Below are 25,631 nucleotides of genomic sequence, written 5' to 3'. Positions count from 1 at the left end.
GGATTTAGAACTGTGTAATTCTCCTTGGAGTCGACTGAGATTAGGAGTTGGCATCTGGAGGCTCACCAGTCAAATCTGGCCCTTCGGAGATGCAATTCAAAGCAGTTGCCAACCGGAAGTGGCAGTAAAAAATGACAAAATAATTCATTGGTATCAGATTGTTTTCAGGAAATTTGCTGAGGTACCAGGCCTTCATCCCTCACTCCTTTCTCAAAGTGGCCCTTCAAGAAAACAACAGGTTCAGCATCTAGAATCCACTTTTAGCACACACACATATTTGACCCTGGAAATGGGGGTACTGGGATTACAACTGATCTCCAGATGACAGAGATCAGTTCACCTGGAGAAAATGGCTGCTTTGGAAGGTGAGCTGAATGGCATTCTACTCTACTAAAGTCCCTCCCCTCTCCAAACCCCACCCTCATCAGGCTCCACCCCTCAAATATCCAGGTATTTTCCAACCTGAACCTAGCAACTCTAGTTCCTCTGGAGAAAATGACTACTTTGTAGGGTTGCCAGGTCTGTATTGGAAAATACCTGGAGACTTTGGGGGTGGAGCTGGGAGAGGGGAGGGGCCTCAGCAGGGTACAATGCCATAAAGTCCACCCTTCAAGGCAGCCATTTTCTCCAGGGGAGCTGATCTCTGCCAGCTGGAGATCAATTCTAAAAGTGAGAGATTTCCAGATCCCACCTGGAAGCTGGCAACCATATGGTGGATTCTACCCTACTGAAGTATCTCCTGTCCCCAACCCTGCCCTCCTCAGGCTCCATTCCCAAATTCCTAAATTTCCCAGCATGGAGACAGCAACCCTAGGTGGCTTTGCTAAACTTATTTAGTTTAGCTCATATGCTGCTTACTTCTTCCGTAAATGATCCAAGTTGGGAAGAGAAGAATATTTTGTCAGTCATTCAGCTCAGTGTACTGGAGCTCTTTAATAAACCTGGCACTGGTTCTAGACTTTCACAGTTCTGGATACAGAACTTTAAGGTGTCGAAAGTTTCTAGCATTCTTTGGCTTGCAAGACAAATGGAGCACTTTAAAAAAAATCATGCCCAGAATAAATCTGTGGGGCTACTGAGACAGTCAGACAAAAATTGTTTCGCAGTCTGGATGGATCCACTGGTCTTTTCTGATCTCCTTCACTGCTCTTATCTAAAACAGGATACCATGGAGAAGCCTGGCAAATAAGCCCCAAGTGTCCAACCAACAATCTTTCTAAACTAACCCACTAGCCCATCCATATCTGTGTTAGTTATGAATGTTCTGAAGGGGATTGGGGGTGGGGGGTGGAGAGGGACACATCAACTTTTCTAATGTCTGCTGGAGATGATCAGGAGAGTGGCTATTTGCAACATCATTCTCCAAATAAAACATTATTTATTTGATGCTTTCCTAACCTTTGGCAAAGATGAAAGCAACCATATTTTCTAATATCTAATCCCATTCCTGAATGTTAGAGGCAAGCTAGGCAGGCCGGTGGAAGACTGGGGGAATGGTCAGTTTCCTTTAAAGGGAATACATCTGCATATGGAAAGGCTTAATCCCAGAACTACATCTTTCAAACATGGCCTGGCACAGTGGTTAGAGCAGAGGTGATGAGTTCATTTGTTACGAGAGCTGGATCTGACATAAATGTCACTTTGTTGGACGGGGCCATGTGTGCCATAAATTGTAATGCCAGGTGCCGGAGATATCCCATTGACGGTGACCTTTACCCCACCTCAAAAAAATAAAAATAAAATAGAGCTTGGGGCCAAACCAGCCCTCCTCACCCCTTATGGTTGCCAACTCTGGGTTGGGTCATCACTGGAGATCTAGGGGAAGACCCTGGGGAGGGCCTGTATTTGGGGAACCAAGGGACCACAGTAGGGGGTATAATATCCTAATATAGGTCCTTCTGGTCCATGTTTAGACTGGTTTCTCTCTCCCCAGTTAATCACAGGCCGAATAACTGGGCTGTATGTTTAACATGTCAGGGTTAGAGTGTCCAATTCAGACCAAATAAACTTGGGTTCAAATCTCCTCTCCAGCCATGAAACTCAATATCAGTTGTGTGTGTCAAGTGCTGTTGAGTTGCAGACAACTCATGGCAACCCCAGCAATGGGCTTTCAAGGCAAGTGAGGAGTGGAGGTGGGTTGCCACTGCCTTCCTCTGCAGAACCCTCCTTGGTAGTCTCCCATCCAAGTATCAACCCTGCTTAGCTTCCCAGTTCTGATGAGATTGGGCTATACCGGGGTAGCCAAACTGCAGGTCAGGAGACACATGTGGGTCTTTCACACACATTGTGTGACTCCTGAAGCCCCCACCGCCCCACTGGCTGGCCGCTTGGAGAAGGCACCTCTCCTCCCCATCTATTCCCTCCTTCCTTCCTATCTTGCAGCTCTGAAACCTCTGACATTCATGTCTTTCATCTCTTAAACATCTGATGTTTATTCTATGTAGCTCTTACATTAAGCAAGTTTGGCCACTCCTGGGCTATACCATGCTGCTTTCCCTCACCAATGTAGTTTAGACACCACCATAATAATCTATTTCACAGGGTTGTTGTGAGAGTAAAATGGAAGAAATTATGTATGGTATGCCAAACTCCTTTGAGGAAAGGAGGGATAAAAGTGTAATAATGGGGGGGGGGGGGTTGTGTGTGTGTGTTTTTTGCAGTTTGGCTTCAGGACTGGAAATAATGCTATCTTAACCAATTGAGGGTAAAATGCAGAAGTGTGGGATCTGTTCAGTGCCCATCAAGATAGCCCTAAGCCCTCTCTTATCCTTTCTGCTTTATATGAGAGGCAGCACAGTGTAGTGGCTGGAGTGTTGAACAAGGATCTGGAAGACCCAGATTCGAATCGCCACTCTGCCATGGAAGTCTGCTGGGAGACCTTGAGCTAGCCACTGTCTCTCAGCCTAACCTACCTCACAGGGTTGTTGTTGAGGTCATAAAATGAAGGAGGGAGGGAGGATGTTATTGTAAGCTGTTTTCAGTCCTCCTTGGGAAGGTAAGTAGAGTACTGTATAAATATCCAGGGCTTTTTTTCCTGGAAAAAGAAGTGCCAGAACTCTCAAGAGGGAAATGAAAGAGAGATACGCAGGTGTCCTCACATGAACTTTTAAACATTTTTTGAGAATTTTGCTTCCACAAAGAGGTTCCGGATAGGATTGCCAGGTCAGTGGTGGAAAATACCCGGAGACTTTGGCGGTGGATCTGGGAGAGGGAGGGGTTTGGGAAGGGGAGGGGCCTCAGCAGGGTACAATGCCATAGAGTCCACCTTTCAAAGCAGCCATTTTCTCCAGGGGAGCTGATCTCTGCAAGCTGAAGATTAGTTGTAAAAGCAGGAGATCTCAAGCCCCCCCTGGAGGCTGGCAACCCTAGCTCCAGAACTCCATTCTACCATGTTCCCTCAGGAAAAAATCCCTGTAAATATCTAAATAAATATATAGGAAATCAGGATATCTTACATTCACATATGTAGCTAATTCTTCTGCCATGTCTAATTTTCACTTGATCTTCTTCCTGATGTTTAAGGTATTCTTCTCATTTGTAGTTTTAAATCTTTGAAAATCCTCACTGCATCTTGCCCAGTGGCGCTTTCTCTAGGCTGGGCCCACCAGAAACTTTCTGGCCTAGCTGTTCAGCCATAGTCCAATATTATCTTTGTGGGGGAGGGGTCAAAAGGGGCTCCCATTTTGCCGACTCCCAGGAATTGTAAATACAGTGGGTAGGCCTGAGTACATGGATGGGCAGGGGCTGCATTCCACTAAGTGGGCCATAAATTGTACAAGCCTTCTTCCACTAACCAGAATTGCTTTCTTCAGCCTTTCTGTGTTTTATTTGTCTAGTCTTTTGACTCTGAGAGCATCAAATTAGTATGGCAGCAGATCTAGTTAGTGTATACCCCTCCCCCAGTTGTTTTCCACCACAGCTAATATATATATGGGCATGTAGTTTTCCCCTGGATGCTTGTGTTCCTACAATGTATCACTGAGTTACAAAGTCAGATGCTACAATGCTTCCTTAGAAATTTATACCCTTCTCCCCAGGTTATTATGGGACTTTCACAGGTGCTTACTCAGATCCCTCCCACTGATGCCCCTCCACCAATTTGCTAACTACCATAAAGGAGAAGGGACTTCTGGTCTAGCCCTGTTGACAATTTCTCACATTGCCCAAAAGGTAGGGTCACCAGCTCTGTGTTGGGAAATACCTGGAAATTTTAGAAGTGGAGCCTGCAGAAGGTGGGGTTTGGGGAGGGGAGGGACCTCAACAGGGTACAGTGTCATAACGTACACCCTCCAAAGGAGCCATTATCTGCAGGGAGACACATCTGGAGATCAGGTGTAATAGCAGAAGATGTCCAGGTGCTACCTGGAGGTTGGCAACCATACCAAAAGGTGATGCAGCTGGATTTTCTCTTCAGATGCTACAAAGCCCAGGGTGTTGGGGTTTTTTGTTTTTGCAGAAAAAGCCCAACAGGAACTCACTTGCATATTAGGCCACACCTCTGGTGCAAAGCGAACCAGAACTGAGTTCCTGTGCGTTCCTGCTTTTAAAAAAAAGCCCTGACAAAGCCCCATGTGTGTGTATCTTGATATGAGTCAGGAAAGATGTTGCCCAAGACTGGCCTTCAGGGGAGGCCTTTGAATGGCCATGAACTGGACTCTTTCCTTCTATATTTGGTTTCCCAAGCTTCTATTTCTAGAATGGGATTGCCAACCTCCCAGTGGGGTATAACAAGGAAATGATATATACTCAGGTTCTGTAGATCTCTCTGGGTTGCAACCTCTAGGTAGGGCCGAAGATCTAGAATTACAACGGATCTCCAGACTGTACCAATCCGTTCCTTTAGAGGGTGGACTCCACTAATGTGCCTCCCCTCCCCAAATGGTGCCCTCCTTAGGCTCCACCCCTATATCTATAAGAATTTCCCAACCTGGATTTAGCAAGTCCAAGAACGATGCACAAGAAGTTTTGAAGCAAGCTAGAACTGTAACGTTTCTCTCCTCCCATCCCATCTTCCTGTCTCAGTCTCAGGGCTCAACTGGGGCTACTCACGACCTCACCTTAAAGGTCTGAGGCTGCCTGGACCAGCTGACATGAAGCAAAGAAAGGTTCCTGATACTGATACTAAGTTTAGCCAGTCTGGAAGTCTCTTATGGCCTAAAGGCTGAGGAAAAGTTGTTTCCCATTAATGGGTAGAAATGGGCAGCAGAAGCTTTTTCACAGGGTGGAGATAACTGCCTGGTAAACAACATCCTATTAAGTACTTGTACCTTGGTAAAGCTGCAGTACTGCAGTCCGAGCTCTCTGCTCATGACCTGAGTTCGATCCCGGTGGAAGCTGGGTTCAGGTAGCCGGCTCCAGGTTGACTCAGCCTTCCATCCTTCCGAGGTCAGTAAAATGAGTACCCAGCTTGCTGGGGGGAAAGTGTAGATGACTGGGGAAGGCTATGGCAAACCACCCCGTAAAAAGTCTGCCATGAAAACATCATGATGCGACATCACCCCAGAGTTGGAAACGTCTGGTGCTTGTTCAGGGGACTACCTTTTACCTTTTTACCTTTTACAGGTACAAGACCCTGACCTGGATAGCCCAGGCTAGCCTGAGCTCATCAGATCTCAGAAACTACGCAGGGTCGGCTGTAGCTTGTATTTTGGTGGGAAACTTCCACAGAATTCCAGAGTCATAATGCAGAGGCAGGCACTGGCAAACCACCTCTGCACATTTCTTACCTTGAAAACCTTATAGGGTGGCCATAAGTGAGCTGTGACTTTAAAACAAAAAGGGGAGGGGGGAGACTTTTTTTCTCCCGAGAGTCCTGACAGTTGGCAATCGTGCTACTTATACAGAATGGATCATTTTCATATAGGGCAGGACTGGAGGAGGGAAGGACCTAGAAGGAGTTGCCTGACTGAATTCTAGAAGGGTCATGGTGTCAGCCAAGGCAGATCCCTTGGTGATGCTGCCTATCCCTCTGAGGGATATTTCTGCAATGCTATACAAGAAAGATCTTAGCTAATGACTTAACTTGGAATGTGTTATGGGCCAGCCATTGTCTCAGATCTAAAGAAGGGTGATACGAGGGCTTTTTTTGTAGCAGGAGCTCCTTTGCATATTAGGTCACATCTCCCTGATGTAGCCAATCCTCCTGGAGCTTTCAGTAGGCCCTGTACTAAGATCCCAGTAAGCTCTTGGAGGATTGGCTACATCAGGGGTGTGTGGCTTAATATGCAAAGGAGTTCCTGCTACAAAAAAAGCCCTGACTATCATCCATGAAGTAGAAATCAAAAGAGGAAGAGTGTAATCTAATCACACTTCTCCTTTAGCTCAAACTTGCTAATCTGCTTGGAGGTTCCCTCAGCCATGCCTCATGTAGACTGAGCAGAAAAACAGCAGGAGATAAGCTGCTCCTCCACCCTGTACATTTCCCTATGTGGTTAATTCCCATCAACTTTTGTGGAAAGCATCTTTTGATCTCAGGCAAGGTGTCTAACAACTCCTGTCAAAGTCACTAGCCGCTGATGTCAGGTTAAGACCTTAATGCCGCTTGAGCCAAGAACAAGGGTCATCCAGCAAATACCTTCAATTAGAACTTGGTCCAGGCTAGACTGGTCTTGTCAGATCTTGGAAGCTAAGGCAGCGTCAGCCCTGGTTCATCTTCGGATGGGAGACCACCAAAGAAGCCCAGGATCATGATGCCAGAGGCAAGCAATGGCAAACCACCTTTGAATGTTTTTTGCCTTCAGAACCCTGTAGGGTTACCTGAAGTTGGTTGTGAGTTAATGGCAGAAACAAACAACTCAGCACCTTCTTCTGCAAGAAGTAGGATTCTGCCTTTTCTTAATTCACTCAAAGATTGGAGTATATGAATGAGAACCCCAAAAAATTGTAAGTGAAAGCTCTGAGAGCCAGTTTGGTGTAGTGACTAAGTGTGCGGACTCTTGTCTGGGAAAACCGGGTTTGATTCCCCACTCCTCCGCTTGCGCCTGCTGGAATGGTCTTGGGTCAGCCATAGCTCTCATAGGAGTTGTCCTTGAAAAGGCAGTTTCTGTGAGAGCCCTCTCAGCCCCACTTACCTCACAGAGGGAAGGTAAAGGAGATTGTGACTGCTCTGAGATTCAGAGTATAGGGTGGGATATAAATCCAATATCTTCTTTTTATATATAACCCATACAAATCTTCTGTTTAGCCATGACAACTCTTTTGGCACTTTGATTCTGGAAAGTGATTTGGTTTTGTTTGCTCCTTATTCTATAGGAAATTACAGGTAGGTCCAAGCCAATATTGTTATGACAGGTTCCAGTTTCAGATACAAGATGATATTGGGAGTTGTAGGTCTGTGGAGTACTGGGGGAGTGAGTGTCATAAGTGACAAGATTTGTTGGAAGAGTTCACTCTTTAGAAGTCTTCTATGGTGATTCATTCCTTGCAAAGACAGGAATAGGCAGGAAATTTGAATTGATTGGGTATCCATTTATAACCTTTAGAAAGATAAGCAATAGGGATGGTGTGCAATCTCTCTTTTTTATGGAATAAGGCACTGACAGTAATTGTAATGAATGCTATATGAGATATGCTTTTTTAAAAAAAGGGAAACAACACCCCCTCCCCGCAATAGTTCTTTTCCATTGTGGCTGAGCTTGAGTCTTTGATAATGAAATTTGGGTCTATCTAGTGAACTCATTGAGAAGACTTGATTCATAAGCTATGTGCCTCATTTCTCCATCTGTAAAATGGGAATAGCAAAGGAGCAGCCTTCAAATGGTTGTTCACTCATTCATTCAATTTGTACCCTGTCCTACCCCCCAAATGGGCTCAGGGTAGGGTTGCCAGTCTCCAGGTGGAGCCTGGAGATCTCTCACTTTTACAACTGATCTCCAGCTGGCAGAGATCAGCTCCCCTGGAGAAAATGGTTGTTTTGAAGGGTGGAATCTATGGCATTGTACCATGATGAGGCCCCACCCTTCTGGAGGGCAAGTCACAGGGTACAGAGCACAGGTGGCCAAACTACGGGAGCCACATGTGGCTCCTTCACACATATTTTGTGGCTCTTGAAGCCTGCCCCATCAGCCAGCTTAGAGAAGACATTTCTATTTTTAAATCACTTATCCAAGACAAACTAGTGGGCAGCCTGGAGAATGTATTTAAAGTTAAGATGCTTTCTTTCCACCTCTCCCTGCCTCCCCTCCCCCCCATATCTATTTGCCTGCCTGCCTTCCTGTCTTGTGGTTCTCAAACATCTGACGTTCATGTCTTGTGGCTCTCAAACACCTGACATTTATTCTATGTGACTCTTACGTTAAGCAAGTTTGGCCACCCCTGATATAGAGGCTGAAGCCTTCCCCTGATGCTGCCTCCTGGCTCTGGGATTCAGACGCTTACTGTAAATGGTTAATAGGCACTGATAGACCTGAACTCTATGAATCTGTCTAATCCCCTTTCAAAGTCATCTACACCTGTGTCCATCACTACATCCTTTGGCAGTGAATTCTACATTTTAGTCACTCCTTGCGTAAAGAAGTACTTTCTTTTGTCCATCCTGAATCTATTGCTCCTCAGCTTCATTAAATGTCCCCAAGTTCTAGTATTATGGGACAGGGAGAAAATCTTCATCTACTCTATGGTTTTATAAACCTTTCTCATGTCTCCCCTAAGCTGTCTGGTTTTTTTCTGGACTGAAGAGTCCCAGGCTTTCCAGGTTTTTGTTACAGGAAAGGTTCTCCAGCCCTCTGATCATCTCGGTTGTCCTCCTCTGTACTTTTTCCAACTTGGCAGTATCCTTCTTGAGATACGGCCACCAGAACTGCACACGGTATTCCAAATGAGGCTACACCATGGCATTCTACAAGGGCGTTACAATACCAGGTGTTTTATTTTCAATCCCTTTCCTAATTATCCTCAGCATGGAGTTTGCCTGTTTTGACGCTTTCATTGGGCTATTCACCACAAGTCCAAGGTCTCTTTCCCTCGTAGTCTCAGCAAGCTCAGGTCTCATTACCATATATTTGATTTTTTTCCTACTGAAGTGTGCCTTCTAACCACTATGCCTAAGTGGCTGTGCTGCAACTTTTCCACAGTGGAAGTGCTGCAAATGAGAAAACATAATCTGCTGATTTCTGCCTGTTAAGTTAAGATGTCTTGTCCATAAAGAAGGAGGCATTCCTAACTGTAAAAGTAGAGGTAAGAAGCAGTGGTCATGCCCCTCACTCTGTACAGTTCAGGGAGCAGTGCTGGATGTAACCTTTGGGCTTTTCCTGGGGTTAGGGTTGCCATTGCAAGAGATCCAAAATAAGAAGCACATTGTGAGCTGAATTAGACAATATGTTTCTCATAGAATGACGGAGTTAAAAGGGGCCATACATGCTCTCCAGTCCAACTCCCTGCTCAGTGCAGGATCAGCCTAGCACATTCCTAGCACAGAGAGCCAGTTTGGTGTAGTGGTTAAGTGCGCAGACTCTTGTTTGGGAGAACCGGGTTTGATTCCCCACTCTTCCACTTGCACCTGCTGGAATGGCTTGAGTCAGCCATAGTTCTGGCAGAGGTTGTCCTTGAAAGGGCAGCTGCTGTGAGAGCCCTCTCCAGCCCCACCCACCTCACAGGGTGTCTGTTGTGGGGGAGGAAGGTAAAGGAGATTGTGACTGCTCTGAGATTCAGAGTATAGGGCGGGATATAAATACAATATCTTCTGACAAGTGTTTGTCCAGCCGCTGCTTAAAGACTGCCAGTGAGGGGGAGCTTACCACCTCCCTAGGTAGCCGATTCCACTATTGAACAACTCTCACTGTAAAAATGTTTTTCCTAATATCCAGCCAGTACCTTCCCATCCTTAACGTAAACCCATTATTGCGAGGGTTTCTCCTCTGCTGCCAACAGGAACAGCTCCCTGCTCTCCTCTAAGGGACAGCCCTTCAAATATTTTAAAAAGAGAGCAATCATGTCCCCCCTCAACCTCCTCTTCTCCAGACTGAACATTCTGCAAGCCATGACTTGTATCTTTTCCGACTGAGACGTGAGGGCTTTTTTTGTATCAAGAACTTCTTTGCATATTAGGCCACACACACACACACCCCCCCCGATGTAGCCAATCCTCCTAGAGTTTACAGGGCTCTTATTTCAGGGCCTACTGTAAGCTCTTGGGGGATTGGCCAGGGGGTGTGGCCTAATATGCAAAGGAGTTCCTGCTACCAAAAGAAGCCCTGGGTGGACCATGGCACAGGGGAAGGAAGGGCTTCCATGTTCCCCCCAATGCCATTTTTCTGACATGAAATGGCCTAAGGGAGGTGTTATTTGCCTAGTTGGGGGGAGGCTTTCCCCTCCACTATGTGAAATCATAAGGGAATGGCATCTTACACATTATAGGACATTAACAGTATTTTATTATAATGTACTATCTTTTTATATTAAAGTTGATTTTGGAGCATCTCTTCTTTTTTATTAAAAGTATTTGATTATAATGTGCTGTGCTTTTATATTAAATTCTAAATAAGGCATTGTTCCTTTTACCCCCCCCCCCAAAAAAAAAAATCCCCAGGCTTTTCCCAACCCAGAGTTGGCAACCCTAGATATAATATCTAAATAAAAAATCTAATAAACTGTGAGCAAGTCATTTCTAAGGGAACTGATTGCACATAGTCCCCAGCACATTTTCGAAATGTGTTGACTTCAGCCTAAAAACATTTCCTCATTAAATGAGAAATACATAATATCATAGACACACCTGGGTCCTATTCATGTTCATTTGTAAGTAAGCCCTATTGCATTCAATGGGTCTTTTCACAGCTAAGTGGACCGCAGACAGACACCTCACTTGTATGCACATTCCCACAGTCTTCATATAGTTCCTATCCCGCATGCATTTGGATTATCACTTTGGCAACTGTGCACTATGTCTTGGAAGCAAGTTTCCAAGAAAAATGGAAAAGGATGAGCTAAGCAAGTATGTGGTCAGATACCACTTCACTACCCCTACTATAGGAAAATAATAGATATCAGTTGTTAACCTTATCTGTAAATTTTTATATGTATCCTACAAGTACAAGTGAAAGGCGTATTGTTAAAGAGATAATAGCCGCCCTGAGCCTGCTTCGGCAGGGAGGGGGGGATATAAGTACAAAGAATAAATAAATAATATAATTTTTCACTTGCATTATCATTACCCCCATTCATGCAATTCTGGTTTCTTGTATTACTTAGTTCTCTAAAACATTTTTGTGTGTGTTTATAAAGGTCTGGTGAAGCTGGGAGTGCACTGCATCACAGGGCAGAAAGTGGCCATTAAGATTGTGAACCGGGAAAAGCTTTCGGAGTCAGTTCTAATGAAGGTGAGTGCCCAGCTTGCTGGGGGAAGTGTAGATAACTGGGGAAGGCAATGGCAAACCACCCCGTAAAAAAATCTGCCGAAAAACATCCTGATGCGACATCACCCCAGAGTCGGAAACAACTGGTGCTTGCACAGGGGACTACTTTTTTTAAGTATCAATTGGGGGTGGGGTTCTCGGAGGGAGAGGTGTCTGGTAAAATCTATGATCCAGAGACGGAAAGGGGGATTCCAAAGTACAGATTCCTGCCATCTTTTCCACTAAAAGGCCAACCAGTTTGCTCTGCCAAAGTAAAGAGTTCAAAGTAAATTGGGGGGGGGGGGGGGTAGGAAGGAAGAGAGAGAAAGAGAGAAAACAGATTCCAGAGGGAATAAACCCAGAGTTAAGTTGCACCTTTAAGACCAACAAAGTTTTATTCAGAATGTAAGCTTTCGTGTGCTAGAAGCAGACAATAGTATGGAATGGCAAGCAGTCCTAAATATAGAGAAAGTGGGCAGTGAGTTAGTTTTCAGAGTCATGGAAATGTTTTTAGCAGATTAAGAAAGTCACAAATTGTGGTCTGCTATTTGTTAGGTTTTTTTAACTGGACTGAAACAACAACGAAGGGTGATTAAATTGGAATAGCAGATTGATGTCCATGTACTAAACCCATTAAGTATTCTGAGTGTGAAGTGCAATAAATGAGAGTCTGTTATAATGTTAAAATGAGGGCATAGCTTTCTCAGAGGGGTATGCAAAACTTCTGGTGGGGTCTGAAGTTCTCCCAGAATTACGACTGATCTGCAGATTACAGAGATTAATTCCCCTGGAGGAAATGGCAGTTTTGGAGAATAGACTCTTGGAGTACATCCATGTTGAGCTTCCTCGCCCCTCCAAACTCCAGCATCCCTAACCTCTGATCCCAAATCTCCAGAAAGTTGGCAACCCTCTTGCCCCCACACAGGTACACATTTTTCATTCTAAAAACTTGTACCACTGCCAATGTGGACAAAAATCACCTCCGCTGAATGGTAAACCAGTCCATATGGATAGCAGGCTATATATGTATAAATATATTTTATTTATCCAGATTGGATTGGAAACCCAATCCTGGCAAGTTTAAAATCTGCACAAATATCATGCAAATAATTGGTTTCAAGTGGGCAGCTGTGTTGTTCTGCAGTGGAAGACCAAGATTCAAATCTAGAAGCACTTTAGAGACTGAGAAGATTTCCAGGGTACAGACTGTTGTGAGTCAGAACTTCTTTTCACCAGATATATCTGATGAAGACAGCTTTGGCTCTTGGAAGCTTCTACCCTGGAAATCTAGTTGGCCTCTATGGCGCTTCTGGACTTGAATCATTAAGATAATGAAGATCTCATTCCCTTCAGACATAACCCTGGAACAGTTTCTATTTGAGATTCTCCAGCATGCTAAAAACATTGCAAAGAGTTCCTTCCTATCCCCAGACATGTTTACATAGATTCGCTTTCCCCCATTTTAGGTGGAACGGGAAATTGCCATTCTGAAGCTCATCGAACACCCCCATGTCCTCAAACTCCATGACGTCTACGAGAACAAAAAATATTTGTAGGTATTTATTTACAGATATTCTCCCTCAGTCTTCCCTCACACTTGTGAGTGTGCACATGCATGTGAGGGGAATAATGTTTCCTATGAGACAGACACTCCAGAGCTTGGACTGAGGGAACACTTCCCGTGTAAGGAATCCCTGTACATCCTCGGTGGAATCTGAAGTCTGAGGCAAAGTTTGCTGCTCTCTCCTAGGCTGCTTTTGTGTAAGATTCCAGACAGGCCAGGAGTACTTCTTGAAGGAAGGGCAGGATACCGTTTACCAAATTCACTTTGTTTGGACAATAAATATAACATGTAGCTATTCAAACGAGGTGGAGCTACAGTGAGCAAACGGAGGGAGAGCAAGTTACCCAGTATTGAGGGCAGTGGAGTAGCGGGTACAAAGATTTAACCCATAAGTCACCACCTTCTAGAAAGTTCTGTTGAAGCCCCATGTGGCAAGCTGGAATGGATTGTTGGGCACCCCTGAAAGAAGCAGGGGGGAGGGAGATGGAAAGATCTGACCCATAAGCCACTAACTACTAAAAAGTTCTGACAGAAGCCCCCATACTGCAAACTGTGATGGTCAACTCATACCGCAGATGTTGGATGCCATTAAGGGCACCTGAGTGATCAGCCATTATCCTCGAGCTCTTTGGTGTAACCCTCATTGAAATTAATGTACACAGGAGAACTTTCCAGTGAGTTGATTGATGGGAAGAGGGTAGGTGACCATATGACACATGGCCTCCCTCCTACTTCCCTCATCACTTAGGCCTAAGGCCTCATTTAAGTATGACATTGGTGGGCACAAAAAACTGACCCCTGTGATCTTCTGTGCACCCAGTATGTCACCATAACTTGCGTGACCCTGGTGTGTATGCAACAGTAGGCAGCCAGTGCGGCACTCATCAGGACTATGGATTTCTGGCAGACTGAAGTTGCACACAAAGCCACTGTGAGCCTAGGTTAAACAAGACATAGGGTGCATGAAAGAGTGCTTGGATAAGCTCATCTTTCCCATCAGCATCTCCTTTAAAGTACACCTCTTGTAAGAGCTGTGGGATGGAAGGCTGGGTGGAACCAGTGTGCATAACCACTTAGTTCAGCGTTGGGTGCCTTCTTTCTGGGCTTTCATCCCCAAGGCACATCTGCTCTGTCTCTCTCCTCAAACCCAAACTACCCATTTTCCAGCTCATGATGCAAGTGGGCAAATCAGTGTTTAAACTGGCCTTGCTCCTGTCCCTTTAAGCATTGGTCTTACAAGGGAAAAAGAGTAGCTGGAACTTTGGTGGCTGCATGATGGGAAAACGTGATTTCTGTATGTCACTCAGTTATTAAAACCAGAGCAGCAGAGCAGTCCAATGAACTTCCTGATCGTTTTCTGCTTTCTGAGTTCTTTGGGGCAGAGCGGTGGTTCCTTACTAGGTAGTTCCCTCTGTGTTAACATTGCAAAAGCAGCATAGTCTGCAGTCTGTGTACATGTGTCTGTGTACTTGAGTTGCCCAGCATACCAGGCAGTGCCAGACAACGGGCATTCCTCACACATAGGCATTCTTTGTCATCCTTCATTCGCTGACACAATGGGAGTGGGGAGGGACACGGGGGCCAGAGGAAGAGGCTGCCCAGAGGAAATATTCAGAATTAAAAGACACAAACAATAGAGGTAAGAGGATGACAGAGAGTCTTGTGGCTCATTCAAGACTCCCGGGTTTATCTGCTGGTCCCTTCCATTTTAATCCTGCCCCTTCTTCCAAGGAGATCAGACATCTGTGGTTCCCCCATGTTATTTTTATTTTATTCATTTACTTCATTTATACTTTCTCCTCTATGGGTACCCAAAACAGCTTACATCATTCTCCACCATTTTATTCTCACAACAACCCTGAGAAGCAGGTTAGGTGGAAAGATTGTGATTGGCCCAATATCACTCTGCAGATTTCCATGGCAGAGTGGGGATTTGAACCAGGGTACCCCAGATCCCAGTCACATACTCTGACCACACTAGACCACACTGGCTAGGTCCTCACAACAGCCCTTTGAGGGAGAGCATCACTGGCCCGTGGCCCCAGCGGGTACCATGTAGGGTTTCCAGCCTTCAGGTAGTAGCTGGAGATCTCTAGGGATTACAGCTGGCTCTTTTGGTTGTCAGTAAGTATAAATGTGGCTGTCCATGAGCTGCAGAATGTCTGAAGTGACCCCTAGAGCCAGAGTGGTCTCTCCATATTGAATAATGCAGTGTCCAGCAGACATCCCCCCCCCCTGCTTTCTGATGACTCTGAAGTGAGGGGAAGGCCTCCAAACCGGGGGATCCTCTGTCCCCAACAGTGGATGGGCATCCCTATGAGGCCCCTCCCCTCTCCAAACCCCGCCTTCTCCCAGATCAACCCCCAAAGTCTCGAAGTATTTTCCAACACAGTCCTGGCAACCCTAGCTGATTTGGGTCCCAAGCAATGTTCCCTCTAAGCTACAGAGTCTTGTGAGCAAAAATGCTACTTTGTGAGCTGCTGGTATTAAAGTTGTGACCTACTGGCATTAAAGTTGTGATCTACTGCATAAATTAGTGTGCTCTGGGGTCATCCCTCCTAAACTAAGACAAAAATGTGTGAGCTGGAGGCTAAAAATCTGTGAGCTAGCTCACACTTACTCAGTTTAGAGGGAACACTGGTCCCAAGGGGGAGAAAGATGAGGTGTGAGGCAAATAAATAATGTAACTATTAATATAATATATATAAGTTACTATAACTTTTTAAATTATCAAAATACATCTGAACTCATAGGTCTGTCTCTCCCCACTACGGCTGAACCTTCACCAGCCTTTGTGTTTCCGGAGTGAAGGGAAGGGCTTCCTTCTCTGCCTTCCCAGTTCCCACCCCTCTCACCTCAGCATGAAGCACGTGAGTTGGGCAAGAGAGTGACCTTGCCAAGCTGCCTGCTGGAGGACCAGCTGGCTGCAGAGAAAGGGGAGAAAATGGGCTGGCTTGCCCTTTCCATGGGTGGCTGCCATGGCAGTGGTGGTTTTCCTTTCTCTTCTCACAGCATGCTTCCTCTTCTGACAGCTGCCCAGTGCTGGAATGAGAGAGTGGAAGCTGCAGAGAAGGTGGGAAGAAGTTGGAGAGGTTAGGCCCTTTTAGGGTTTCCTGGTCCAATCCAAGAAATATCTGGGGGCTTTGGGGGTGGAGCCAGGAGTCTTTGAACTCCAAAGGGAGTTCTGGCCATCACATTTAAAGGAACCACACACCTTTTAAATGCCTTTCTTCCATTTGGAAATAATGGAGGATAGGGGCATCTTCTTTTGGGGCTCATCTTTCTGAAACTTGGGGAGTGTTTTGAGGAGAGGCACCAGATGCTATGCTGAAAATTTGGTGCCTCTACCTCAAAAAACAACCCCCAAAACCCCAGATATCCAAAGAAACAACCTCCAGAACCCCTGTTCCATGCCAGTAAAATGGCAAAAAAAGGGGGGGAAAGATCCCTGATCGTTTTTCACCATCTTATGGGCATTTGCCTCCACACATACAGGTTGTGTGCCTGTGGTGATGCAGGGGACAATTGTGCATTTCCTTTTCCTCATGCATAAATTTATGTAGATATTTATATCCCTGCTTTTCTTAATCACTTTCTCCCCTCCTCACAACAACAAATACTTATGGGGTAAGTTAGGATGTGAGAGGGAGTGGTCCAGTTACCCTGTGAGTTTCATGGCAGAGTTGGGGATTCACACCTGGGTCTCCTAGAAGAACCTAGTCTGACACTCTAATGGCTACAAGAATGTTGTCATCTTTGAAGCAGCTCTACATCTTTTGTCTACATGTTTTGGGTTCTTGGATGACCACTGCTGATGTCTATATGATGGGTTAGCTTAAAGTTTGTTAATTCAACCACAGCCTGCTAAAGGCAGTTTAAAGACCCTGGATGGCTCTTCAACTTCCTTTCCTGTCCACCTGGCAGTGTTTTCTGCCATGCAGGAATTCAGTGTGAGGTTGTTTCTATTGTGACCTGCAAGATTCTCATTACTTCTTCCTTCCTTTCTCCTCTTCTTGGTGCCACCGCCTCTGGACTCCTTCTGTGATAGATACCTGGTTTTAGAACATGTCTCGGGAGGGGAGCTTTTTGACTACCTGGTGAAGAAGGGACGTCTGACACCCAAGGAAGCCAGGAAATTTTTTCGGCAAATTGTCTCAGCCTTGGATTTCTGCCACAGCTATTCTATATGGTGAGCTCTCTTCCCCCAGTCCTGGGATTTGAACCTGTGCTTCTTTCACCTATGAATCCCTGAAACATTATATCATCCTATGAAGACACATAACACACACACAATCTCAAGGCTTTATCTTCTCCTGTGCCTTAAAAAATTGCTTGATCTGCCTAGATAAAATTATCTCTGATATGGTTGAGTATTCTCGTCTGCTGATGTCTACAGACCCTGTTAAAGGCACAGAACCCATCACCAGTAAATAGACTGGAAACGATAATTAGTTTTCAGCTAATAAAAAAACCCACCATGATTTGAGGGAACTTTGTTCCCCTAAAAAGTTACCAGTGCTGTGCACATTCTATGCATCTGCATAAACTGTCATACCAAAAAAGTTTAGCTTTTTTAAAAGTCACATTTCTAACCTTGTTTTGCAAATTTCTCCGTAGCATTTCCCTCTCTCTGTTCCTTTCTTCTACCCCCTTCTTTGAAAAACCTAGTTAATGGAGGTTGGATTAATTAACTTTTGTGGGAGCTGCTGGCTGGGATTCTTGCCAAGAATACTACTCTAGGCAGATCTTGGTTTGATCCAGCAAAGCATTTCTTGTGTCCTTAAGTAAGAATGCATACTCAGGGTCACTAAACATGGATTAATCATGCTTGAGCTCTTAAGAGAGCCCGAGTGTGCATCGCTGCTTGGAAAACTCTCTGGGGATGAAGAAGAGATTAGATTTATACTCCACCCTTCACTCAGAATCTCAGAGTGGCTTACAATCCCCTTCCCTTCCTCTCCCCACATCAGACACCCTTCCAGGTAGCTGGGGCTGAGAGAGCTCTTTTGAGAACTGCTCTTGAGATAACAGCTCTGAGCGAATTGTGGCTGACCCAAGGTCACACCAGCAGCTGCATGTGGAGGAGGGGGGAATCAAACCTGGTTCTCCAGATTAGTGTTCACCACTCCAAACCACTACAACAAACTGGGAACACAGGGGAGTCTTTTTTAAAAAAAATACATAATGGAAAACTGAGGTTAGGCCACTTCTGTTCTGAGTGATCCAAAGCAAAGGCATATAAAATATACATAGTTTGTGCTGCCTGGTTGCAGAAGGGGAGGAGCCATGGCCCAGTGAAATGCATCTGCTTTGCATACAGATGGTCCCTGGTTTAGTCCCCAGCAACTGCAGTGAAAAAGATCATGTAGTAGGTGACGGGAAAGACCTCAGTCTGAGACCCTAGAGAGCTGTTGTCAGTTTGAGTAGATGGTACTAACTTTGATGAACAGGTATGATTCCAGTATAAGGCAGCTTCATTTGTATTCATGTCCTATTCTATTGAAGTGGGTTTGGTATTTTGGTGTATTTCTCTGTGTGTGCAAACTTTATCCTTGCCTTGCTCCCTTTGCCTAACACACAGTAGACAAATTAGAAATCACACGCTGTCTGCAAATGGCAGTAGATCCAAGAAACCACTCATGTTGTTCCCTTTGGGAGACCAGCGCAGTCCTAAGCAGAGCTGCATCCTTCTGTGCTTCTTCTTGGCGTCAGTGGATTGGGAAGGGTGTAATTCTATTGACTCTTGTCATCAGACTTATTCTGTTGTAATGAAGATAGATTCAGGTGGGGTAGCCATCTTGGTCTGAAGCAGCAGAAAGGCTGAGTTCCATGACACCTCTAAGACCAACAAAGTTTTATTCAAGGTATATATAAGCTCTTGTGTGCATGTGCACTTCTTCAGAGTTTAGGCTGGAGTAACAGACCTCTGTGTAGGATTGCTCTGTCCATCATTTTTGGCATAGATGGTGGCTGCTTGCTACTGGCAGGACAGCTGTTGAGGGCCATGTGTTAATTGCGAACTGTGGTTTTCTACTCTCGAAGGGGCTGTTTTGTGACATGAGTTGTTCTGGAATAACTGCCACTCTACTGGCTTCGGCATCTACCGGTTTACATTCTTGAGGGTGAATACAAATTAGAGTGAGCTAAAGGTCAGATGGTCTAGACCAGAAACTAGCAGAGCTATGAATGGACATTCCTGTTGGTCTTGAGCAGTGAACTTCAGCCAGGGAGCCTCCTGTCTGGATTTAAACCTCCATCCTCTGAACTAGGGCCTCAGTCCAAATTGAGCCTTTTCCTTCTGTGTGACAGTTACTTACCAGTAAAGCAATGAAAGGAGATGCAGTCCCTGAGCTCCTGTCTCCTTACTCAGTACAACTTTGAATCAGTGGCCTGAAACAGCCTTAAAAATTCATGGATCATCTCTCCCTTATCCAAGGTCATGTGGGGTTTCAATGATACCTGGGATTGTTATTTCCATTCAGTGAGATTCTCAGCTAATGCTGTGAATTGACCCAAAATGGTCCTACCAGATGTAGTAGATTAAACATGCTGGAATTTCTTGTATATACAAAATGTTTTCTCAGGGTAGCAGCCCTAGAATAACTGCTTCTAAATCCAGAATGTCCAAAGGAGCCCATAGCCAAGAAAATCGAATTTCTTCTTTCAGAATAAGAGTTGTGTTTTGTGCACTCTGGTGGATTCTCTATTGTTCTGGAAGTCAGGGGGGTTTTTGTGTGTGTGTGTGTTGTATTTTTATAGCACATTTTTGAAAGCTTTAGATTAGAAAATATCCAGAGAAAAAAGACAGCTCCTTTGCTGAGATAAGTCTGGATTCACCCAGCTGTGGGTTCAAGAGGCAAAGTTGTGAGAAAGGAGGTGTGCCTTTTCTGATGTTTATTACTCTTCTGTTTGGACCTCTGCAGCCACCGAGACTTGAAGCCTGAGAACTTATTGCTGGATGAGAAGAACAACATCCGAATTGCGGATTTCGGCATGGCCTCCCTGCAGGTCGGAGACAGCCTGCTGGAAACAAGTTGTGGGTGAGTCAGTTTCTACACAGGGGTGGGCTGTAGAGACACCAGCAAAGGGATGAGTCACATTTGCAATATTTCCAGCAGCGAATGCCATAAACCAGGAGGGGAGGGGTGTCTAGAAACCCATAGCGGGCATATATCAGAGATCTCTGTCTAGCCTTGAGTCTCCTGCGCATGGCTCCATGTTCCTTATAAGTTGCATCTTCCCTTCAGACGCTACGTGTTTACTGGGAGAAATGGATGTACATGCAGCACAATCATCTGGAATTTAAAGTGTGAACTGTCTTATGTCAGCAGTGAAGGGGGCCAATTTATGGGGGTGAAGTTGACAGCTCTATAGATAGGGGACACTATAAGATTCCCATTCATTGTGGAGCACAAGACATAGTCTGTTCGCCATGGTTGTCATCAGGGTTTTTTTGTAGCAGGAAAGCCTTTGCATATTAGGCCCCACCCCCCTGATGTAGCCAATCCTCCTGGAGCTTACAGTAGGCCCTGTACTAAGAGCCCTGTAAGCTCCAGGAGGATTGGCTACATCAGGGATGTGTGGTCTAATATGCAAAGGAGTTCCTGCTACAAAAAAAGCCCTGGTTGTCATTGACCTTCTCCTGTCTGCCACCTGTCCCCAGTCTTCATTCTTATTCCTACCCAGGGAATGGAGAGGTCAACCTCTTCCTTGCCATGCCCATGTCTTGACATCCCCAAATGTTATTACAGAAAATGCCAGATTAGCTCTACCACTTGGCTTTTCATCCTGCCAGTTTGGAAACAGCCCTTGACAGACGGTACCTCTTTGCCACAAGCCTTTATAAATCTGATGCTATCTCCTGGACCTGGATTTGGAGATTGTGTTTGCCAAGTTGCCAAATCTGGGTTATGAAATACCTGGAGATTTAGGGGTAGAGCCTTGGAAGGGTGAGGTTTGGGGCAGGGAGGGATCTCATTGGTGCATAATACCATAGAGCCCAACTTCAAAGTATCTGTTTTCTCCAGGGGAACTGACCTCTGATGCCTGGAGAGCAGTTGTAATTTCAAGAGATCTCCAGGTCCCACCTTGAGGCTGGTAATCCTGTAATGTTTACCAATTTTATCATGTGTCACCCACAGAAGGGGTATTTTTGCTTAGAGCAGGAGTTAAGGAAGCATCATCAACCTGAAAGAAAGGCCCATCGAATTGGCATTCCTTGATGACCACCTGGTCCCTCTCCTCTCAGGGCCTAATTGGAGATGATGCTAAGTTCCATGGGCAGAGCCCCATGCATTTTTACTTTGTAAACAGCAACCACATGAGGCCCTGATTTTCCTCGGAAATACAGCTTGGGGGAGGGTGGGGTTCTACTCTCTCCATGTCTCTGTCATAATTTGAACTGTTTTTGCAGAGTTCTTTGCTCCATTGAGACCATTTCCACAGTCGTGAAATTCCCCACATTGATTTTTTAAAACTGCATGTTATGTGAAATTCTCTGCAGTAGATTTTTCCTCACCAGGCACAAAGCTGAAGTTTCCTCCTTACCACACACATTTGGAACTCACCTAAACTGTGAATTCCAAAAATGCAGGGTAAGAAGGAGAAAACATCAATGTGGGGAATGTCACTACTGTGGAAATGATCAGAGGGAAACATAAAAGTGCATCCATGTCAGCTAGGGACAACAGCAAAGGAGAAAAGGAAAACTCCTCTCTGAAGGGCCCTGTACAGCTGCAGTTTATGAAGAAAAAAAATACTAGGAATGTTCCATTGTAGATCTTGTAGCATCTTATCTAGTTAAGGCCTCAGTTTCCATTGGTGAATAGAAACTCTTCAGTACTGGAAGAGAGAACAAGATCTTGATCTGCTTATATTTCTTTTGTTGTCTGCCCTGAGAAAGGCAGGGTGTAGATATGACAATAAATCAGACCCACTTGTCCATTAGAAAGCCTGTTGGGAAGTTGCAGGAAGCAAGTAGAACTGCATGGTTGCTAGACAACTTCAAAGGGCTTCCTTCCCCACCTCCCTTCCTGGAATATCTTAGGGGTGTACGTAAAGGCTGAGTAGATTTTACATCTTCATCTCAAAGGGCCAAAGGCAAGTTATCATGTGGGGCAGATGTCCCTCAGTCTTTGCAGGTGCGACAAGTGAAATGGCCAAATATGGCAGCAATGACAAATTGGGGGGCTTCTTCCTACAGGCCACATTAGCTTGGGGAGGGAACAGCATCCTACTGTCAAAGCTGCATGTGCTTATTGCCCCCCTGATGGCCCCACGGATCAGCTTTCTCCTGCGTTTCACTCTTCCTCTGTCTCTGTCTTTCTTTCTTTTTTCTGCCCTCAATGCTGGGCTGCAGTTCTCCTCACTATGCATGTCCTGAGGTGATCAAGGTAAGGATTCAGCCACCTTTCTTCTCACTTGATGTATGCTGTTATCCTCTTCCCTTCCCCATTGCCCAAGGATCAGATCAGTGGGCGCATCAAACCTGGCCATGGGCAATTCCCTGGTAGTCCTGAATCTGGTTTGGGGGCTTTTCAAGCCTGTGTTGGGTGAACAAAAAAGACTGATTTCAGGAGGAACTGGGGGAAGAGATACCTGGAGGGAACAGTATTTGGATGGAAGGAAGGAAGATGGATTGTGTGTGTGCATGTAGAATCAATAGCACTTGATTAATTAGAACAAATCGGTTTCAAGCACTAAAAAAGTTGCTTCTAATAAATTGGTTTGCAGGCTTTGAAAAAAAATGATACAAGTACTTTGAAAAGTTGCAGATGTCAAGTTCCTTTACAAAACATGCATTCCCTGCTGAATGCAAGAAAAGAAGAGGACTTGTGGCTCCGTGGTTGAGCACACTGGCTTGACATTCAGGTCCTGCGTTGAATCCCTGGCATCTCCCTTTTTGACAAAAGGTAGTAGGTGATATGAAAGACCTCTGCATGAGACACCAGAGAGCTGCTGCCAGCTTGAGTAGACAATACTGATCTTGACATACCAAGGGTTTCATTCTATATAAAGGCAGCTTGCTGTGTTCAAGGGAGGGATGCCTCCTCTAAAATGGCGTGCATTGCAAGACATATGTGCCTCATCCAAAACCAAGAAAACACAGGGTTTTCTTTTTTTGAATCCTGCAGAACATTTTTCTTTCTATATAATGTAAATTTAGGGAGCACTCCTAAACAGGCCTACTCAAAAGTAACCCCCATTTTACTCAAATGGAGCTTGCAACCCAGGAAAGTGTTCTTAAGATTGCATTGTTAATGAAGCGATTCTTCAACTTATCGCTATACAGTTGTGTTAATCAGGTGACAGCTCTACATTACATATGGGTTAAGACGGAAGCATTACATGTGGGGGTAGAGAGCTGTTTGTCTTCTTTTGTCCTCTATACCAGGGATGGCCAACGGTAGCTCTCCAGATGTTTTTTGCCTACAACTCCCATCAGCCTCAGCTTTTGGCCATGCTGGCTGGGGCTGATGGGAGTTGTAGGCAAACACATCTGGAAAGCTACCGTTGGCCACCCCTGCTCTATACGATGGTGAATCTGTCCTCTAGAAGTTGGTGACTCAAACTTGTGGTGTTTTTAATCAAGGAAGAAAAGTTCAGATTTCCTAAAGCACGACAGTCTTTATGCCAGAGGTTCCAGATTTGGATAAGTCAAATAAGTTTGTTCCTCAGAAATATGTGAATCAGGTGGCTAAGGCAAAGAAAGTGCTATTCTTGCCCCAGGAAACAGGAATTGGAAACAGTTCTTAAATCTGAGGGGATGAGAGATTTCCTAGAAATGTCCTAGAAATGAACTGGATTAAAGAAGATGGGTATGGGGGAGACACAGTTCTCCTTGTGCACAGCTAGATTCCTCCTTGGCTGCCACTGCCACTCACATCTGCCTCCCACGTTTAACTCTAATTTCTCATCATTCCTAACAACCCTTTTTCCCTCTCCCCACCCAACCCCTGGGCAGAGGCCAGCCCCAAAATATTTCTGCTCTTTGTCCATTAGGGAGAGAAGTATGATGGACGCCGCGCTGATATGTGGAGTTGTGGAGTCATCCTCTTTGCCCTGCTGGTGGTAAGACACCCACTCCCTGGTTCCAAAACTGTGAAGCTGCCTGCACTCTATGTCACACACCTCTGACTGTGAGGGTTCAGGGACACTGTGAGGCAGTTATTTGATCCTCTGCCCAGCCATCTTTGGATTCCTTTGCAGTCCGGATAGGACAGCCCACATAACTGTCTTTGTTTTAAGGCACCTCAAATCTGAGGAGAGATTTGTGTCTCCTTGTCAGTGTCCAATAATATTCAACCTACTATGCTGCACTTCAGTTCACTTCAGTCCTGCATGCCACAGGAGCAACTCTGTGTGTGGTAAAACAAAGAACATGGGCTGCTTCATGTGTTTTGGCCCTGTGGTGCTGAGATTCCCTGTACTTGAAGCACTGTCCTTTCACCTCTCCACCGGCACTGAACCACTCCAGTCAAGCAAATAGGGTTGCTAGCCTCTAGGTGGGGCAACCAGAGTGAAGCTCATGGATAGAAGTGGCAAGAAGAAAAGCTTCCATGTAAAATGTCTGACACACTGAAATTGAGTTTGACACCAACACTCTTGGATGTTGAGTTTTAAAACAAACATGTAGAACCATCGAATTTAGTGTATGAATATTAAATTCTACTGCTGAAGAAGTCCCAGGAACAAGGTTTCCTGTATTTATAGCCATTTTGTTGCTGGCACTTAAGAGTCCAATGTTTATACGTTCCTGTGCAGAAGCAACATTCAACAATTTGATGCTGGTTTCCAAAAAACTGAGCTTGATCTCTAAGGCATTCTCAATATTTTCAGGCTCAGCTTAATATTATTGCTTTAACTTTAAAACATTCGATTTTTTAAAAAGTGTGCTTTCTTCCAATAAAATTCCAATGCAAACCTGAGCTAGCTAGCCCACGCAAGCCCAGTCTCACCAGATCTCAGAAGCTAAAGCAGGGTTGACCCTGGCCAATATGCGGATGAAGACCTCTATGGAATACCAGCAGTCAAGAGGACAGGGGCAGGCTTTATTCAGCCACCTCTCTGAATATCCTCCAGGCCCCTAGTAGGGGTCAGTCATTAGAAATCGCCATGACTTCCAGGTGTAGACACACACACACACCCATCAGATTGCAGATTGGTTGGATTTGCATGTGCATTTTTTAAAAAGCTGAACTCTCCTGCCTTTTGTCCTGCAGGGGGCGTTACCCTTTGATGACGACAACCTACGGCAGCTATTGGAAAAGGTGAAGCGAGGAATCTTCCACATGCCCCATTTCATCCCACCTGATTGTCAGAACCTCCTCCGGGGCATGATCGAGGTGGAACCTGAGAAGCGCCTCAGTGTGAGTCATCCAGCCACTGCAGGCACTGTGCTGTTGAGCGCTGAGCTTAAAGCTCTCTTAGGGCCCTGCTGAACATGACGCTGGGAGATCCATGCCTTTTGTGGCAATTCCAGCCACAAAGCAGCAAAGGCAGATCAGGGACATGGTGCAGGAGGAGAGGAAAGTTTAAACCTGTTTCCGCAACTCTTTTGCTCATTACTCCCCCTATGCTGTTGTTATCCCTGGATGTGGCAGAAAGACTGGCATTCGGTCTTTGCCTATCATTTTTGCATCCAAATAAAAACACCAGGAGTGTAGGTGAGGGGTGGATGCAGTCAGTGGGGAAAGGAGGATAACCCTTCTGATTTGGTTATTAGGCAATCCTTTGAT

The 25,631-nt window shown here is 45.2% G+C and overlaps 1 protein-coding gene across 7 annotated transcripts in view; it reads left to right on the top strand.

Moving 5' to 3' along the window:
• The window catches only part of BRSK1 (BR serine/threonine kinase 1), a 45,793-nt gene that overhangs the window by 3,949 nt on the left and 16,213 nt on the right, over nt 1-25,631 (top strand). For 5 of the 7 annotated variants that reach the window (XM_060256087.1, XM_060256086.1, XM_060256091.1 and 2 more), the window contains exons 2-8: nt 11,221-11,315; nt 12,797-12,882; nt 16,943-17,083; nt 19,818-19,934; nt 22,253-22,286; nt 23,896-23,964; nt 25,116-25,262. In XM_060256087.1, coding sequence (XP_060112070.1) covers nt 11,221-11,315; nt 12,797-12,882; nt 16,943-17,083; nt 19,818-19,934; nt 22,253-22,286; nt 23,896-23,964; nt 25,116-25,262 — 689 coding nt within the window. Of the gene's footprint in view, nt 1-11,220; nt 11,316-12,796; nt 12,887-16,942; nt 17,084-19,817; nt 19,935-22,252; nt 22,287-23,895; nt 23,965-25,115; nt 25,263-25,631 lie in introns of those variants that run through there. The other 2 variants (XM_060256090.1, XM_060256092.1) reach the window with 2 other exon arrangements.

The sequence above is a fragment of the Heteronotia binoei genome, chromosome 15 (assembly GCF_032191835.1).
Source record: "Heteronotia binoei isolate CCM8104 ecotype False Entrance Well chromosome 15, APGP_CSIRO_Hbin_v1, whole genome shotgun sequence".
NCBI classification, from domain to species: Eukaryota; Metazoa; Chordata; class Lepidosauria; order Squamata; family Gekkonidae; genus Heteronotia; species Heteronotia binoei.
This window is presented reverse-complemented; position numbering and strand designations above follow the sequence as displayed.